The 19,419-nt window shown below is 36.7% G+C and overlaps 3 protein-coding genes across 6 annotated transcripts; 1 reads left to right on the forward strand and 2 right to left on the reverse strand.

Moving 5' to 3' along the window:
• Nucleotides 1-5,530: 5,530 nt before the first annotated feature.
• Nucleotides 5,531-10,208, forward strand: LOC109177517. 4 transcript variants are annotated; one of them, XM_019326885.1, is made up of 9 exons: nucleotides 5,531-5,659; nucleotides 5,796-5,882; nucleotides 6,319-6,408; nucleotides 6,526-6,600; nucleotides 6,678-6,872; nucleotides 6,959-9,019; nucleotides 9,136-9,282; nucleotides 9,372-9,763; nucleotides 9,972-10,208. In XM_019326885.1, the coding sequence occupies exons 1-9, from the start codon at nucleotides 5,609-5,611 to the stop codon at nucleotides 10,078-10,080; spliced, it is 3,207 nt and encodes a 1,068-aa protein (XP_019182430.1). In that variant the 5' UTR covers nucleotides 5,531-5,608; the 3' UTR covers nucleotides 10,081-10,208. The 4 variants fall into 4 exon arrangements, with proteins under 4 accessions (XP_019182430.1, XP_019182431.1, XP_019182432.1 ...); XM_019326886.1 differs by having other exon boundaries at nucleotides 5,593-5,646; XM_019326887.1 differs by lacking the exon at nucleotides 5,531-5,659 and having other exon boundaries at nucleotides 5,805-5,882; nucleotides 6,347-6,413.
• A 25-nt stretch (nucleotides 10,209-10,233) lies between these two features.
• On the reverse strand, nucleotides 10,234-12,994 carry LOC109177518 (ALA-interacting subunit 5-like). Its single transcript, XM_019326889.1, has 8 exons — nucleotides 12,818-12,994; nucleotides 12,595-12,653; nucleotides 12,027-12,101; nucleotides 11,784-11,918; nucleotides 11,413-11,483; nucleotides 11,020-11,317; nucleotides 10,642-10,931; nucleotides 10,234-10,325 (listed from the first exon to the last, which is right to left on the reverse strand). Exons 1-8 carry the CDS (start codon nucleotides 12,873-12,875, stop codon nucleotides 10,271-10,273), a joined length of 1,041 nt encoding a protein of 346 aa, XP_019182434.1. The 5' UTR covers nucleotides 12,876-12,994; the 3' UTR covers nucleotides 10,234-10,270.
• A 3,550-nt stretch (nucleotides 12,995-16,544) lies between these two features.
• On the reverse strand, nucleotides 16,545-18,709 carry LOC109177495 (protein SET DOMAIN GROUP 40). Its single transcript, XM_019326861.1, has 6 exons — nucleotides 18,515-18,709; nucleotides 18,286-18,436; nucleotides 18,039-18,170; nucleotides 17,627-17,767; nucleotides 17,265-17,474; nucleotides 16,545-17,183 (listed from the first exon to the last, which is right to left on the reverse strand). Exons 1-6 carry the CDS (start codon nucleotides 18,658-18,660, stop codon nucleotides 16,572-16,574), a joined length of 1,392 nt encoding a protein of 463 aa, XP_019182406.1. The 5' UTR covers nucleotides 18,661-18,709; the 3' UTR covers nucleotides 16,545-16,571.
• Between the last annotated feature and the right edge of the window lie 710 nt (nucleotides 18,710-19,419).

Here is a 19,419-nt window from a genome sequence, read left to right on the forward strand (position 1 = left end):
CCATTACCCATTCTACTATGAGAGAGATAGGATTGCCCACAAATCTTCTTGGGCCAAGCCAAGCCCGACAGACTCATGTATTGTCGCACATTAAACTTTTTTTTTTTTTTTTCAAGTTCTTATTAATTACTTTAAAATTAAAAATCACCTACTTGAAGGTGTGTTGTTTTAGGTGAAAAATACATTGTGATCTTGATTGGTAAATAATCATAAGGAAGTAAACGAGTTTAGATTACTCATAATTAACCAGTTCAAAACAATATAGCCAATAGACACATTATTTTGAGTGAAATTCGTGATAGATTATTATACTCCTTTGTTTCAATCCCTCAATGCATATATTGTATGGAAAAGAAGAGCTAGCTAGCCCTCAATTACTTTCCTAGTAGTCTTGATCACAAGAATAAAGGTAGGCAGCATAACCAGCATTATCCTTATTAGTCACATTACAACATTCCTAGAAAGGGAAACTAATAACCCATCAAAACATCATAGCAATACTACACATACTCGCTCGCAGGGTAGCTCAACTAATCATAGGGGTGAAGTTTAAGAATAATGACCAGGGATCGAATCTTACCAACCACAGTGTGGGAGCAAACTCTCAAAGTGAGGGAGGCTCCTTGTGCGCAGTAAGCAAAGAAGGGTCTAGCTCTATGGTTCAGTTGAGCTACCATGCAGAGCCGGGGTGTAGGGGCCCTTGGGGTTGGGGATTCAACCTTTAGGGAAGAATACTACACATACTCTATTTTTATTATCTGTTTACGTAACATATTCTGATTCATCTATAAAAAAAAGGTAGGTCATAATTTTTTTTTTTTTGATGACTAGGAAAACTTGCCGACATTATCATATATTATGTGCACCAAGTAAATCCCGTCTTATGATCATAACCGAGGACTACAATGAAGTAAACCAGGCCAGTTTAAATTGTTCATAACTAACTCACTCAAACTAAGAATTGAAGGCCTATACTAACCTATAGATATTTGTTTTTTTTTTTTTTTTTTTTCTATCAATCGAATCATGAAACATGACGAGAAACTTTCTGGTATAATACATATATTATTTTCTTATAGCTAGCCTTTGAACTTGAAGAGTATAATCATGATCATCATAAATTCCATGAACCATGTATAAGTGTGGACCTAAGCTACCAATTAGCTAGCTAGCTACCTCATCACCTCATTGTTATCTTCTTGAACACTTCAATAATTACTTCATCAAGTATGATTAGCTAGCAAATGGGGATTTGGGCCCCACCAGAAACATTGCATATTACTATCTTTTTATGTATAGTATAACCTCAATGGCATCAAATCATGATTTAGTTTCACATGCAATGACTAGTACACAAGTCTTGAAATTGTTACTGTCAAAACCTGCCTTTCTGTTTAATTATGTGATGTGTAAAGAAATGCATGTGGACATATATTGGATGATTATATTAATGTTTAAGTACAATAACCCACACTATATATATGTGTGTGTCTGTTTTTTTTTTTTTTTTTTTTTTTCTAGATTAGGGAAACTTTATATTAAATAACTATATGAAATGTTTGTATCCTTTTGTAATTTTCCCTCGTTGAGAACACTTTTAAGTCATTGTATTTATTTCAATTATTCCAACCCATCCAAGGACCTTTCATAAGTTGCACACATGTCTTACCAACTTAACCAACTCATATTTCATTTACTTTTATATGTATTTTATACTTATACCTAAACATGTATTATATATACACATATATTACATACTAGAGCTATATAGGGGTGGGTGGAGGAAGGGGGGCAGCTACCCCCTACTTTAGCTCCGCCCCTGGTTATCTAGTTCGCACACATATTTACTCTCGGGAAGATATATATGCTTCATGGAGCACACCTGCTTGCCAATTGTCTAAATTTAATTCCTCATTTCATTTTCCAGATGTATCTACAAGTAAACATATTCTCTATTTTCTTTTATAATGTTTTTCAGTACTCCAAGCAAGGTGTGATTACAAACCAGAGAAATATGTCATTTTTCAAGGAAAATGCAAAACTTAAGAAAATAAAACATAAAATATGTTTTTTTTTTTAATACTATTAACTCTATTACAATACAGAATATAAAATATGTTTAGTTGTACATTTGAAAAACAAAGAACAATAAATATAATGCCGAATGGAAAAATGATAAAGAAAAGAAAACTAGAAAATTATTGAAATACACGCACATTTACATAATTACGTTATCATGATTAAATTTAAACCCAACCGTTAATCTTGACCTATCAAAGTATTGTCATGTTTTATGTATTAGAATATGTAATTTAACCATGAATATGTAATACTGGTTCAAATGCGAACGGTGCAGATTCACCATTAGGTATGCATAAATACACCACATATTATTTGAAAATGCGCCACAATGAAATGCATCAATGCACCACACACCAAAAAAATACACCACGCTTCACCACACCTAATTGTACATTTTTAAACACTTTGTAGTGCATTTATGTGTATCTAATAATATGTGACTGCACAACCACACAGAACGCGATGTCTCACGGGAACTTGGTCCCTACTTATATAATATATTCATCTATCAATCTATCATCATGTAAGACTCCAAGAATAGAAATCTTGATCGAGTATTTATTCCTTAAAATAGTAATTGTGGGTTGCACATGCAACGTTGAAATTAAACTCCAAATTAAAAAGTATAAATTAGGAAATCCTAACCCTAATTTAATACTAAGCAATGCAATCAATCGTTATATATGCATTGACCTAACCTTGGGTATAGTGGCCAACAATTAATTCAACTCTCCAAGAATTGTGTGCACAAAGGTTTGTGCCAATAAATTATACTAATATTTTATTAAATAGATAATGGTAATTTTCGTTTTCATTGTCGTTCTCAAAAGGTTGAATTCTTAATTTCAAAGGCCTCCCGCTAGCGTTGATTAATATTCATAACAAAGTTAAAATGTGAACTATGCACTCTGATCTGTAATTGTTAACAAAGCAAAACTTATGAATTTATTTTGAGTTGTTTACCAATTGAGTTATACCTAAATTATTTAACTTGTAAAAATTTTCATCTATCAATTGTTGAGAAGTGCCTTTTTTGATCATTAGGTTTTGTTAGGATTAATGAGTTTAAAAAATCACTGTATCGATAATTGATAGATGAAAAAGTCACTTTGAAAACAATTGCGTGATAAAATATTGTAACAACGTGACGGAAAATGTCATTTTTCTTTATTAAAAAGATGAATAAAACTAATTTTAATTATGAACTTTTATCTCAATAATTTTTTTGCTGTAATTATGCATTTTGCTTTTTATAGGTACATATTTCATGAAATTAAAGAAAAACTAATGGATTGTTTGATTCACGAATTTTGTATGATCAGATTTGATTTTGATTACCCGATTTGTTATATATATATATATATATATATATATATATATATATAACAAAAGTAATGATGAGCCACACCTAAAGAGATAATAATACTTTGCAAAATCACAATGCCGAAATTTTTGACATAGCATACACTGTAAAGTTGTCATGTGACAGCAGTTTCATTTGCTTACTTTATTTATTTTATGCAGAGCAAGAAAAAGTTTGGTACAAAGAATTGCAGGGAGGAATTTGCTTAAACATATTAGAATTATCAGTAAAAATATACTTAAAAGTTATTAATCAAATTCCTCCGAAAGGGATGATTGAGTGAATGGAACATGATTTCAATTTGTATCAGAATATTATGATTTTGATTCTTACCATCATTTTCTCAGTCGAGCTCGTTGCACAGAATTCTTCTAATGCAATTTACATCTTTTGTGTGATCTGTGAACTGTTGGCCTCTTACACATGAGCATGGTTATTAATATACATTATTAAATAGTGACTACGAGTTTTTCTCGTTATGTAAAAAATAAATAAAAAGAAATGAGTTAGCAACTCGTGAAAGTCTTGAAGACTATTATATTATATCTTCTTAATAAATAATATTTGTTGATATGAAGTAACTAATGTTATTGGAGATTTAAACTTGTGGCTTAATAGTTATTAGAACGTGTTTTAATAATTGTGATTTTTATGTTAAAAAATTATTATTCAAAATATAGATGCAATACCTTATATCTACTTTTGATTTAGTATAAATTTCACTTTAAGTTAAATAATAATAATTTTTAATCAAATCAAATTTCACTTTAAGTATAAAAAATAAAAAATAAATTTAAATTTGACTAAAATTGATGGAAGTAAATGATTCAAAGAAGAAAAAAGGAATGAAGGTAAGGGGGGAGGGCCCTACAAAATATATTGTGCGACTTTTCTAGGGTCCTACGTTTGTACAGCGGTTGGCAAAATACTGGAACATAGCTGACTTCTTTTTCTTATTTTCCTCCCTTGTAAACCAAACTTGGAAGCTTTTCAAGTATGGCAAACGTTATCCACAAATCATACCGGGAAAGATAATAAACTGTATTAAAAAAATATTAATAATAATTAAATTTGTGACCATTTAGATACAGAATTATGGTACTTAAAAAAAATAATAATACAGAATTATGCTTCACTCACTTATCCACTATTTTTAATCTATATTTAAAGTCTTTTACACTTATTAAATTAATGCTCTATAATATCATTTTGAACTAAACATGTGAGAACTAATCATTATAAAAAATTTGGTCAATGTGATTAAATGTTGTAAAAATAAAAGTATTACACTAAATGTGACAAAAATCAAATGTAGGTATGACCTAATAGTCATAAGAGAACTAATACTTTGCTAGAATGTGCGAATTAATCTCATTCGTTCATTTAAACTGGTCAAGGGTTGAAATTTAAAAAAAAATATGACGACATTTATGTAATTACAACAAATTAAAGTATTCATGGATAACCAACAGCACACTCAGGGTTTATAAGAATACATTTTGTATATGTATAGTTAGTTATCAATAGATACACTATCATGCACCATTGTAATTACATAATTGATACCATATTTTCTCCCATTTTTGTATATCTATACATAAGGTCAGGTTCTCGTATGAACAGAGCTTCCCACCATTAGATACGCATAAATGCATCAAAGTGTTGGAAAATGCTTTATAAAGTGTGGTGCATTTTATTCATTACGGAGTATTTTTATTGGTTGTTTAACAGGTGCAATGGCGAGTGATAATCATGGCTTAATTGTGATTAGATATGGAGAAAGCAGGCGAAATGCATATCATTCCGGTGGTGAAATGACGCTTTATCAACACACGTGCTGTGAATAACTTCACACTGTTCAGTAAACTCCACCCTCCATAGCTAATTTCATCGTCATCCTCATGTAGCCATGTCACTTCTCTCCCTCCATAGCTGCACAACGTACGAGCTGAACAGTGTCGTGTAAGAAAAGTTGAGAAACCATCAATCAATCAATTCAAACGCACCCAACTGCCCATTCCGACGCCTTGAAATTGAAATTCTTCTCTCTTTTCTTTTCGCCTCTCCGTTCGAGGTTCTGCCATTACCGCAATCTCGATCTTTTGTTTATTATTTTAAGGTTCCCCCTTGCTGGGAAACCGAAGCCCTGATCCTCTGGGAAAAATGGGTGAACAGTTCTTGGCTCCTGGAGCTTCTGACAGGGCAGTTGAACAGGTCTCTTTTTTAGTATTCTGGTCTTTTGTTTCTTGTGGATGGGCTGTTATTAACATTTGATTTCTGTATAGGTTGTCTGTAACTGTAAGCATCATCAACCTTAAACTATGTATGGTTTTTTTCATTTTGGGTGCAGGCAATTGTTGCATTAAAAAAGGGTGCTCATCTTTTGAAGTATAGCAGGATGGGGAAGCCCAAGTTCTGTCCTTTCAGGTTATCCCAGGTAAAGGATTTCAAGAAATACTCTATATTGACGGGACAACCACAACCAAGTTAGTCAGTTTATTGACTTAGTAACCAAAGGCTACAGGATCGACTCCCAATTGGAGGGTCTATTGGCCTCGACTCCCAACTGGAGCGGTCTATTGAGACTTGGAAACCATAAGGCTACAAGATCGACTCCCAACTGGAGGGTCTATTGGCCTCAACTTTCAACTGGAGCGGTCTATTGGCATTATTAGTTTGAGTTAGTCAGTTTCGAGAAAACTGAGTTGGTTTACCTCCTTGTAGTCCTTTGACAGCTAAGGTTACAAGGCAGGATTTATCTAATGCACACAGTCTGTATAGATTGCTCTATTGTTTATTGTTGATTGAATGAAGTTTGATGTATTGTCATCTTAGAAATTAATCTTTGACATAAATGCATTGCTGGGTTTCAGGATGAGAAATTTTTGATTTGGTACTCAGGTGAAAAGGAAAAACATCTGAGGTTGAGTTCTGTCACCAATATAATTCATGGCCAACAAACTGTTAAGTATTGAATCTTCCCTGCTTCTTTATCTACAAGAGCCACTATAAACAAGTCTGCAACTCAAACAAATTTGAATCTTCCATATATATATATTTAATAAATGTTTAATCTTCAGAAACAACTTCAACCTGAAAGAGAAAGTCAGTGCATTTCACTAGTCTACGCAAATGGCGAGCAATACTTTGATCTGGTAAAATGTTTATCAACCATGATCCTCTCAATTTCTCTTCTGCATATATATATATTTATGGGTGTTTATGTACACAGATATGCAAGGACAAAATGCAGGCCGAGTCTTGGTTTCTAGGCTTGAGAGTTGTAATATCGAGGAGTCGCCAGAATAGGTTGTTGGGCACGGGGAAACACAGAAGAGGAGCTCAAAGTTGCATTAATAGTCCGGCTAGCTATATACGGAGGAGACAGATTCTAGGCCTTCCCGAGGAGATCCCCGGTTCAAATCAGGTACTTATATAGTCTAGTTTCTGGGAACTTATATATGCTTCTTGATCATGTTTAATGTCCTGAGGATATGCAAAAATTTGTTGAAGGTTCGCAGCTTAGCGAGAAGTCCTGATCAGTCGTTTTCAGGGAGGGGCTATTCTGATGGATTGTCTTGTTCTTCTGACAGCATCTTTTCGAAAATAAGTGCATCAGATATGCAAAGTGCCCCCCCGGATGGGATAAACCCGAGTTCTCCATATTCTGAAGCGGATGATATAAACCAGAGAGCAGCGGATTTTGTTCAGGACGAAATCCAGTCTGATATACTTGCTGTGTATGCTGCATCTGTTAATGAGTCCGTGCAAACCGGACATGTCTTGAGAGATGTTTATGTTTGGGGAGAAGGAATCGGAGGGTTCTTGGGGGGTGGAGGGGGAGAAAAACTAGATTCCTCGTTACCCAAAGTCCTCGACTCAACTGTCATGCTCGATGTCCAAACGTTGTCCCTTGGTAGGAACCACGCGTCCTTAGTCACCAAACAGGGTGAGGTGTTTTGTTGGGGTGAAGGGAAGAAAGGGAGGCTCGGGCATAAAGTCGATATGGATGTCTCCCACCCGAAGCTCGTGGAGTCCCTTAGTGGGGTTAGCGTGAAGTCTGTCGCTTGTGGTGAATACCAAACGTACGCCGTGACGCCTTCTGGCGAACTCTACACTTGGGGCGACAGTTCTTTCAGTGCAGACTTAACAGGCGAAGATCGGAAGAGAAGCCATTGGCTGCCACAGAGAGTGTCCGGTTCGTTAGATGGTGTGACCGTTTCATCTGTTGCCTGTGGGGAATGGCACACGGCAATCATCTCGACATCCGGGGAACTATTTACCTATGGCGAAGGAAATTTTGGCGCCCTCGGTCATGGCAACACCAAAAGCCTTCCTCACCCTAAACACGTCGAATCTCTCAGGGACTTACGGGTGAAGTCTGTCGCCTGTGGACCGTGGCACACTGCTGCAATCGTCGATATCATGGTGGATCGTTATAAATTCAACAATCCCGGTGGGAAGTTGTTTACCTGGGGAGACGGTGATAAAGGTAAACTCGGCCATTCTGATCAAGAAAAGAAGCTTTTACCAACATGTGTCACAAAACTCGTGGGACAAGATTTCGTTCAAGTGTCCTGTGGGAGAACTCTAACGGTAGGACTATCTAGCATGGGAAAAGTTTATACAATGGGAAGCGGAGTCTATGGGCAACTAGGTAACCCACAAGCCGAGGATAAACCAATAACCGTCGTGCAAGGGAAACTCAAAGACGAGTTTGCTCGAGAGATCTGCACGGGATCTTACCACGTTGCTGTCCTAACAACAAATGGAAACGTTTACACATGGGGACGAGGTGCAAATGGACAACTAGGATTAGGTGACACGAAAGATCGAAATTCTCCAACCTTAATCGATGGTCTAAGAGACAGACAGGTCGAGCATATCACGTGTGGGCCGAGTTCTACAGCAGCAATTTGTCTGCACAAGTCGATATCTAGTACCGATCAAGCTTCTTGCAGAGGATGCAGTATGGGATTTGGGATTACGAGGAAGAAGCACAACTGTTATAACTGTGGTCTCTTGTTCTGTCGAATCTGTTGCAGCAAAAAAAGCACGAATGCATCTCTTGCGCCCAATAAAAACAAACCTTTTCGAGTGTGTGATGCCTGTTTCAGCCAGCTTCAGAGACCGCCCGAGCTTGAAACGTGTACCCCACGACCATTTTTCATCACAACAAAGGTGGAGAAGGAAGAACGGGAACAAGCACAGTCTACTACAGCTCGAGTGACATCCCGAAGAAAATGTTCTAACATGAGTGATTTCTCGTATGATGGGAAGACAACCTTAAACAACCAAATAGAAACAAAACAGTGCTTAGATCTGACCTCTTCTGTGGACAATTTGCCCAGATGGGGGCAGGTTTCTTGTCCCGAAAGTTTTAAGAGACGTTTAAGAGAACACACCGAATTTCAAACTTCCTCAGCGAGGGACCAATTCACTTCCGTTTCCCCGGTTCGTTTGCTGCAGTACCCGAAAGAACCAAAAGTTATTCCACGCTCGGCTCCAGTGCAGCAAGACTTCTCAGAATCTGATAAGTTGCTTCTCGAAGAGGTTCAGAAGCTAAGAGCTCAGGTAATCTCATCTCCTATTCTCGACATTACTGAAAATCATAATCATAATCATAATCATATCTGTGTAGAAAGGGATAAGTTGTTTCGCTTTCTTCATTATTCATTGCTTTTATATAGGTTGAGGGCCTTAAAAAGCTATGCCATTCAAGAAAAGAGAAAATTCAAGAACGGAAACAGAAAATCAAGGAGATTTGGTCGCTGGCAATGGAGCAAGAGGCCAACTGTGAAGCAGCAAAGGAAGATATAAGAGTTTTGACATCAAGGGTAATATTTTGGGGGGATTAAGGAAAAAAAGAATCTGTCTTGATGCTAAATTAGGTAGCAGTCTTTGATGTACCTTTTGTATGTTGCAGCTTCAAGCTATGTCAGAAGATGCTTCTGCTGGGATAGGAACTAAAGATCAATCTAGCGAAAGTTCACCTCAGATTACTTCTCCATACACGAGAAACGCAGATATGAATCCCGAGCAGTCGAATCTTCAAGATTTGCAACCAGAAGAACGGAAAACTGACAGTCTGTGTAGTTCTCCGATTGTATTCTCCAGTACTTCAAGATTCTTGCGTAAAAAGGACAGCCATGGCCAGTCACGATCAACCGAGGAATCATGCCCAGTGGAAGGAGACTCGGGACAAGCAGGATCGATTGCTTCAGGGCTTGAATGGGTGGAACAGTTTCAACCCGGTGTCTACATTACACTCAAAACTTTGCCCGGTGGGCGAAAGAATCTCAAGCGAGTTCGTTTCAGGTAAATTTTCAATCACTACTAAGCAGATTTCCTACTTCTAGCCAGTGTTGCAAAAATCGGGCCTAGGCGCTAGACGGTCGGCCACCTAGGCGCCCGCCTAGGCGCTCTAGGCGCCGATTAATCGTTCTAGGCGCCCGCCTAGAGGGCGCCTAACGATTTTTTCAACCTTGCTTCTAGCATTAATGCTCGTCCCGGCTGCATTTTGCAGTAGAAAGAGATTCACCGAGAAAGAAGCAGAAAAATGGTGGGGCGAGAACCAGATGTTTGTGTGCCAGAGATACAACATTGATATAACTTCAGATATCAGCCAAGATTGATATAACATGTTATGAAACTTTTATCGAATTATTGACAATTAAAACGCCATATGAAGTTTTATTGCAGAGTGTAAAGTATATACACACTAGTGTAAAGACTGGAACAACAGATTAAACTCTTCGTGAAAACTATAAGAGAGTGGCATTAGAACATCAAAATATACCCGTCTTTACCAAATATGGAGAAATCTCAAATCATTTCAGGATTGCGGTTCCATGATAAAAACGCGGGATCACCAAACGATCTGCACGCAATGCACCAACGGTTAGACACGAGATCATGATATATACATACAGTTACATACATAGATAGATACACAGTAAGCAAGTATTCTTCATGCATAGAGAACGGAAGATGCACTACTGTAAATTATGGAATTTTCGACCACCTTAAAGTGATCTTAAATCAAGTTAAAATCAAAAAGTGGTCGAAAATAGCAACAAAGGTTTTTCCGGATACCAAAAGTGGTCGGACAAGGCTTTCGACTTGATTTAAGATCACTTTCAGGTGATCGGAAATTCCATAATTTCCAGTAGTGATGGTTGCCCGCAGAATCTTACCTTGGTTTGATGACATACAAAAGTATGAAACTTATCGCCAAGAAAAAGCAAATCCCGCCAATGCTGAGGTATGCAACGCCAAGGAAATCATTCTTTCCGCCAATCCACGTTGCAGTTGAAATAACTAACTTCTTTTTGCCCCCGAAAGTATACGTGTTATAGTTATTTTGTATTACAACCGTAATCTCCTGGTTCGCTTCAAGATCACTTTCTATCCTCCCATAGAGCTTCCTAAAATTCGGTAACGCTGCTGTTCGCATCCAAACAAGAAGATCCTCTTGCTCACTCAACTATGAAAGCAAACGGGAACGATAATTCAATAAAACTTCACAAAACACAATCTATCGAGAGTCATATAAAGGAAGCGTGTTCACTAACAGGTAAGCTTTCGTTCAGTTTTCCACCTCCAATTAGCCCGCCTATCTGAAAATTCTTTGGAAAGACATCAGAGCCAAATTTGTGTGTTTTGTCACTTTCCCACGCAATATCCTTTCTATTGATGGGTACTTCTTTGTTGCTAATCTTGAACCCATACGAATCATTGAACAAACTCCATGCCACAAGGCCACAAGGAACAATCGGCTTATTATTATTCATATCTTCAGGAGCACAAGTCTTTGTATCAGACTCGGCATCTGGGCTTCGCAATTGCTTATCACTTCTGCTTTTTACATATCTGCAATTACACGAATGTATAAAAAACGTTAATCAGAGATAAGTATAAATACTCGTGGGAATGTTCAACTAAGATGACAATGCACTGCAACCCACCTGCGATGATTCTGGTAAAAGTTATCGAGCTCATAATAGATAAAAACCGGGCTCTGCATTTTCTTCGGAACCTAGTAAGAGCCAAGCAATCAAACATGCTAATCAGTGGAGCCAATCCAACTATCAGCTTAGGCTTTTAGTTTAGATGGAACACATGCTTCAATTTGGTATCAGAGCCAGACTAAAGGTCCTACGATCCACGTGTTGCTTGGAACCCACCACACACGTGAGGGGGTGTGTTGAGCCAATTCAACTATTAGCTTAGGCTTTTAGTTGAGATGGAGCACATGCTTTAATTATCAGGCAAAACGATAAAGCAAAGGCCAATCTAAAATGCTTAGAACAATTCATTACTAGGGAATTGGACTAACTGTCAAGGTCCTGATACAGGTCTTATTCGTTTTATCACTCTGCACAAACGAAGCCCTTTCAAGATTCGAATCGCTCTCATCCGTCTTGCTTGAAGGAATGCACTGGTCATCGTAACGGTCCACGATTTCCACCACCTGCAACCATACCATTCCAAAGCAGCAGGTTGGCAATGTTAGTCAAGAATCAAGAAACATACTTCACAAAAACACTATCTTGAAAACCGATTTTTATAAGCAGATTACTCTCTGTGATGCAGACAACGCCGCAAGGCCAATAGGCACAAAAACAAAGCCAATAGATATAAAGGTTGCAATGACCTGACAATGGAAATGAAGAAAATTTCAACAAGTTTGGTACAAAACATGAACAAAAGCTGCATTTAGTAACTGGAGAAATGAGTCATTTTCCTTTAAAAAAAAAAAAAAGTGGTTTTCGCACTTTTGGTCCCACGAGTATTGTGGGATTAACAGGATTGCTCCACCACTTTCGAATCTTGCAAACTTGATCCACGACTATCATTTTTTTTTTAGCACAAATGGACCTTCCCGCCAAATCTCCGTCCACGTCTCAATCATGCTATAAAGGGGAATTTTTTTTTCCCGGTCACAAATGGACGGAAATTGAGCCGGAAATACCATTTGTGCTAAAAAAAAAAAAAGTGATAGTCATGGACCAAGTTTACAAGGTTCGAAAGTCGTGAAGCAATCCGAGGGACCAAAAGTGCAAAAAATTCTGAATAAAATATAAACCTGGGGAAATGAAAAATAGCAAAATAACATCTTTCAGTCATAAACTTTGTCAGAATCATACCCATGCTGGTGTTAAAATTGGCTTGCAAGCAGGAAGTTCTTGCTGTGTAAACCTAGAATCTGAATCACAGAATAGCACAAACACAACAAAATCATCAATAAAAAAGACATTGCCATGGCATAATAATGCAATCAAGAATTACCCACCATGAAAAGATTAAGAATTGCATAAAATTAAAAGGTTAAAAACACAAAAAAGGTAATAAAACATGTCAGAAATGTACATTGTGGTTTCTTGGATTTCTTCGAAGATGATTGAGAGGCCCCATCCCCAGAGCTCATTATTGTGAATGTGTATATATGTATATGTGTGTGTGTATGATCTATCTATGTATGTATTAATGAACAATGTGAGCCTTGTTTTTGTTTTCTGAGAATTCTTGTTGGCAGAGAAACATGAATGCAGGCTGGGAAGAGAAAAGGGTCCTCTGAAAATGTGGAGATTTCGAGAGGAAGTTATTATTATTCATAAAAAACAAGGCAACGCATTTTGGAAGCTGAATGATTAACTGTCTTTGATAGCCTAACAAAAATAATAATTTTTTTTAAATATAAAATAAAATAAAAAAGTAATTATTGTTACAAATAGTATTAAAGTGGACATGGAGTATATAACGGTTGTAACGGGTCTGTTATTATTACTGTCCGTTACTATTGTAACTACTATATATATGCCTTGTAATATACTCTTAAGTCGTTGGAATAATAAGATTGTTATGGTTATATTTGTCTATGCAATTTTTAATATTCTCTCATTCCTTTTCTTTGTACTAATTTTGTTACGAATATAATCCGTTTATACGAAAATGGCTACGATCTAAACAAAATCATTACAACAATTATATAATAAAATTTAATTCACTCAAAATTACACTATAATGAACACTGATTGGGTTTCTCGTCACCAAAGTTTAGTCCAATCATGACTCATAATTGCAAGTGTATTCAACATTGTTAAAATTTGTGTTAGTTGCAAAATACACTTGTAAAGTTGCATGACATTTGTTTTTATCAAATTTATTCAAATTTGTTAATTTTTTCCATATAGACATCTAAGATTGATTCTTAATTTTATATTGAAAATAGATTTTCATGTAAGTGTGCTCACATATAATTTTGATAATAATTATCGTCAAGTCAACTACCAAACAAAGAATTTACTTTTGGCAACGACACACAGGATGGAATGGTGGGTGCGTGAGTGGCACTAGCCTAATAAGTTCTCACATGTATTCACTCTTTTTTTTTTTACAATATAATATTTGTTCATATATATAAAGTTTAAAAATTTAAAATTTAAAAAACACTTCATATTCATAGACAGAATACAATTGACAAATTTTATAACACGTTATACAAATTTGTGTAACAACCAAATATTTAAAAAGTTCCTATTAGAATGCTATGTCAATGAGTCATCCACTAGAGTCATGTTTATCAACAGTAAAAATATTATCAAAATAATACCACGCTAAACAAATACATAGTAAAATCATAACAATATTGCTCAAACACTTCACTAAAGAAACAAAATAAAACATCTCAATTGAAAACTTAAAATTATAATTCCACATTTTAAGATTCCTATTAAGGTTATAGGCATCCTTACAATACTTTCGATATTTTCTCTACCCTACAATAGAGACCAACCTTCTAAAAATCTGAATGTCAAGGGCAAATTACAAATATTGCAATGCTGACTTTCCCCAAGATATCAGCATTCTATCTTAAGACAATAAAATAAGAATCAGAACAACCGAACAAGTAGTTCATTGAGCAGAGACAAATTACAATCCAGTCTTCTGAGTTCTTTCAGATCGGAATTCCCATAAGCAAACCCAATTAAGACTTGTGAAAGTGAAATGCACCAAAATAAACTGCTCCTGCAAGATTTCTGAAAAAAGGCAAATTTTGGTAGATCAAACTCACAAATTTTAAACGAATCAACAACAGATAAATAACAACGCATTTTTAATATTAATAATCAAATGGAGCATTGTCAAATGGTAAATAAATTCCATAGAATCGGAAATCTAATACTACGTATTAAAGTAACCAACTCAACATTGACAAGATAATTACGACTAGTGAGATCAAACATTAAGCATTTAGCAAAACATAGGAAAACAAAACATCAAACAGAAAATACAATGGATCAGATTATCTGGCTTGGATCTCTGAAACAGAGAAACGTATGTAGCACAGTAATTTCAGCTTCGATCATCTGGGGAAATAATCATCACGCCCACTAAAATAATCAATTTTAAAAAAAAAAATCAAAACATTCTCACAAAAGATATGGATCAGAATATCTGGCTTGGAATTTCTCCGTAGGAGAAAACACAAATAGCGCTCAGTAATTTCAGCTTCGATCATCTGGGGAAATACTCATCACGCCCATTAAAACAATCAATTTTTAAAATTAAAAAAAAAATCAAAACATCAAAACATTCTCACAAAAGAGATGGATCAGAATATCTGGCTTGGAATTTCTCCGTAGGAGAAAACACAAAGAGCGCTCAGTAATTTCAGCTTCGATCATCTGGGGAAATACTCATCACATCCACCTCTTTTCAAAATTCATATCACGAATGAAAACCTAAGCAAATATCTCCAGATCTGAAATCTATAGCTCTCGGAAGAACAAGAGCCAAGAGTAATCAAACAGAATTGGAGAATGGAAGCTATAGCGTCGGCTCATACACAACGGCCACTGGCGATTTGAGGCCGCCGGTAATCAGTTAATCGACGCATATAGATACATATAGATATAGATATAAACTTTGCAGAGGATATCAAAGAGAGGTAAGGAAGACTGGAAATGATAATAAGAAACGATGGAGGAGAGTTTGGTTATATAGGAAATGAGGAGGGACTTTTCTAGGGTTTTGGCCTAAACCCTAGTTCCAATTACGGGGCGGGTATTCGAGTACTGCCTAAACCCTAGTTCCAATTACGGGGCGGGTATTTGAGTACTGCCCGAATGGACTCAGTGATCGGTCACGTGAATGCATGCTTAGTACGGAGTATAAATGGCCTCTTTGGTACAACGTAGTTTGGTTGGAAAAGAATTGAAATTCAATGGAAGCTGAAATTACATTGTTTGGTGGGAGGAAATTGTAATTTCACTGAATTGCAATTCCCTCCTTTTGCTGAATTACAATTCATGCCTCCACCCTAGGAATTGCAATTTCATGCTATGTGGAATTGCAATCTCATCATAAATTACTAATTTACCCTCATTGTCATTATTATATTAATATTATATAAGGACATTTTAGTATTTATTTACTTCTTCCCTCTCAATTCCCCATCACCTTATTCCTTCCTACCAAACAATGTAATTTAAATTCTCACTTTATTCTATTTCCCTCCTAATTCCTTCCTTCCAACCAAACGTCCTCGCCCTGTAAATGTTTTCTCTATATCATATTGAGTATAACTAGCGTTTCTCTATATCATATCGAGTATAACTAGCGTTGGGCAAATTATGTCATGGACCTAGGTTCAAAACAGCCTCGTTTTGCTTTAAAATGACACCGTCCCGTCTGAATTTAAATTACTTTTTTTTTTTGTCGTTAACTTGTCGTTGGTATTCAGAATTCGTTCTTCTATATTCACAATTTTTAAACTCTATATACAAAATTACAGAATTCAATATTCACAATTGCAGAACTCTATATTCACAATTTTAAAACTGAATATTCACAATTTGATATCTCAATATACAAAATTACAGAACTCAATATTCACAATTTTTGAACTCTATATTCACAATTATATCAATATTATAACATAATTTCTGAATCAATATTCACAAAATTTTTAATTACTGTTCAACTTAATACTATAAAAATGCAACTTAATCTAATTTTGCTATTTTGATTTTTAGTTGAATAATTGCGCAAAACATCTTCATAAAATGTACATGGTCCACTGTTGAGCCATCCATCAGTCCAAAAGAGCATAGCCTGTTGCTCATGTATTATTGTCAGCAAGAATCTCATCTGCTGTCTTAGTACAATAGGCAATACAATCACAAAGTATTCCTTTGAAGTATAGTCTCCACTCAATAGCTAATTTCCATCTAGCAAAAGACCTCTTCCTGGCAATAACACTAGTTTCATGTCCACACATGTTCTTGCTCTTACAGAAAGCATAGAACTCTGGGGGCACTTCTTTAATCCCCATGGATGTATGACAATCTGGAATTTCATCTAGGATGCTGAGCAACTGCTTGTCCTGTTCAAGTGATGTTGGAAGGTTGTCCAACAAAGCTTGACATTTCCTCGAAACCCACTCCATTACTGTAACTTCATTGGCAGCAGAAAGTTGTTTTCCTGTATAAACAAATTGCCCGATGGACCTCCGCATGTTCTGGGGGGTTGCCCATAGTCGCAAGGTGGAGAGTAAGGCAAACGATGGCTTACCGTTTTGATGAATGTAGATCAAATCATTAGACCAAGAACATAGCTGATACATTTCTGGTTCCATAGGAATAAACACTTTGTCATTTGGATTGTCGGGCAGCAGAAACCCATAATGTTCAAGAAGCTCCAAATTCGTGTAGGTTCCGTAGCTTAGAAGAACCTGCAGTGGCATTATCATTCACTTTCAATGGTTCCAAATGCAGTTTCATTAAGCATTTAAAAGGAGAATTGCCAGGAATACCTGTTCCCCTTTTCTGTAGTTTCTTCTAGCATAGAAGCAATAAGCAGTGAGGTCCTCCTCAAATCCAGCATCAATTAGCCGCGAGCCATTCCCACTAGACAACTGATCTTCAGAGTTTTCTTCTCCAGGTGCAGCATAGTTGAAGAAATCTCCCACAGGGCATAAGCATCCAGCGATATCCCAATCTATATGCATTGTCCGCGAAGATATCTTCAAACAATGCATGTTAATTATGTTAAATGTAAAATTATTAGCATCAAAGGTTGGTACCAAATACTTCACTCATAACTTAGGAACACTTCAATGCATTAGAGTTCTAACTCCCAAATCCTAGTGGCAAACCCAGGGTACACATTACTTACAGTTGCAGAAGCCCAGAGCCATGCCTTTAGGGTCATGAGTTGGGGCCTAAGCTTGATTTCATCCATTAGAACACTTGCTTCTTTAAGCTCCATCTTAGCCTTTTGCACAGCCTTTTCTGCAGCCCAGATAGCATCATCCACCTACAAAACATATGCTCAATTCAATAAAGCGAAAATGTCATTTTTAGTCCCTCAATTATGACCAAAGTGTAGATTTAGTCATTCAATTATTGTCAACTTGGCAAATTTAGCCCCCGGGGACTATTTCTGGCACCAATAGATCATTACTAAATCCGCCACTGACTAAATTGATATTGTATATACTTTGATCATAACTGGGGGACTAAAAGTGTCATTATAAACTATAGAGTTTACAATATACAAACTGTTTAAGATTCCAGCAATGGCAAACCTGCAAGGCTTGTATCTCAAAATGACCAAAATCAGCAAGGGTGTCATAGCTGCTTGGCAATTGCTTCAAGTAAGTGTACCACCAAGAACTCTTCCCTTTGTTCACTTCATTCAGCAATGCAACCCCCAATTTCTGCTCCAAAAGAAGATTTCACTGCGTAAACATCATTCATTTGATTTCCTTCATTAAACCCTATTTTAAGTGTAATTCAATCCAATTCACCATTTTCAGTCCTTCAAAAACGCACCTGAGTAGATGAGAGTGAAGTGTGGTTGCGCAGAGCACGAGAGAGCGATTCGTCTTCCTCCGCCAGACTCTCGGTTGTCATCAAGGCCGCCGCCGGCACTCTGAGAATCAAATCTCCTTTGCGAAGATCGCGAGCCGCCGCCAAACCTCTCCTGCGTCACAAGAACTACGCATCTCAGTATGTGAAAGCGCAATTGGAGATACAAATACATATGTACTGATTTACACACCCTCCGGCTTCGGGGAAATGGGAAACGAGCAGAGAGTGACCCAAGCAAGAGCCCGATTGGCTGGAAGATGAAGGAGAGTCTGTGATCCCCTGCTCCGCCGCCCATTGAAGAAAGCTTCTTAAATTAACTTCTTCTTCTTCTTCCATCTTTCTCACGACTTGTGCTGGCTATGGCGGCCGACCCGGCTGAAACTCAAATGCTGAATTGCCGGTAAATAATCTTTTGGGCTGGGCCGTTTGGTTTCTTAGTAAATGGGCCTTGTGCAGACTTTGTCTTGTTGGATTTTATAATTGGGCCAAAATTATGTTGGTGGACTTTAGCAATCGTTATATCGTGCACCAGGGCGCACATAGCAATGTACGCTCCGCGCCTCCCAAAACGTCGTCGTTTTGGTAAGTTCTTTATTTTCAGGTATAAAATTTTGTGCATTTTATTATATAATTATGTACATTCGTAACATGGGAATTTTCAGTTATAAAATTCTGTGTATTCTATTATACAATTCTGTACATTCTAATATGAATTTTTTTCTTAAGGAGTTAACAGCAGACACGCGAAAATATCCAAAACGACGTTGTTTTAGGTCAGGACGCACAATGCATTATGCGCCTTGGTGCACGGTATAATTTGCCGACTTTAGAGCAACCTCAATAGGAGTAATTTTTTTTCCTGAGATGCCAATTAGGAGAAAGAAGAATAAATAAATTTTTTTTAAAAAAAAAAAAAAAAAGAGGAAAAAGCAAATCTGACGCAAAAAAAAAAAAAAAAAAAAAAAAAAAACAGTTAACGTGTCAGCCGACCCGTGCACTGCACGCGCCCGACTAGGTGCTATATGTGCGCGAAATGCGCAGAAAGGCAATAGCCTTCTACCTTCTCTCTCCTACGAGACTTACAAAAAATTTTGG

Source organism: Ipomoea nil, unplaced genomic scaffold, assembly GCF_001879475.1.
Source record: "Ipomoea nil cultivar Tokyo-kokei standard unplaced genomic scaffold, Asagao_1.1 scaffold0805, whole genome shotgun sequence".
NCBI classification, from domain to species: domain Eukaryota; kingdom Viridiplantae; phylum Streptophyta; class Magnoliopsida; order Solanales; family Convolvulaceae; genus Ipomoea; species Ipomoea nil.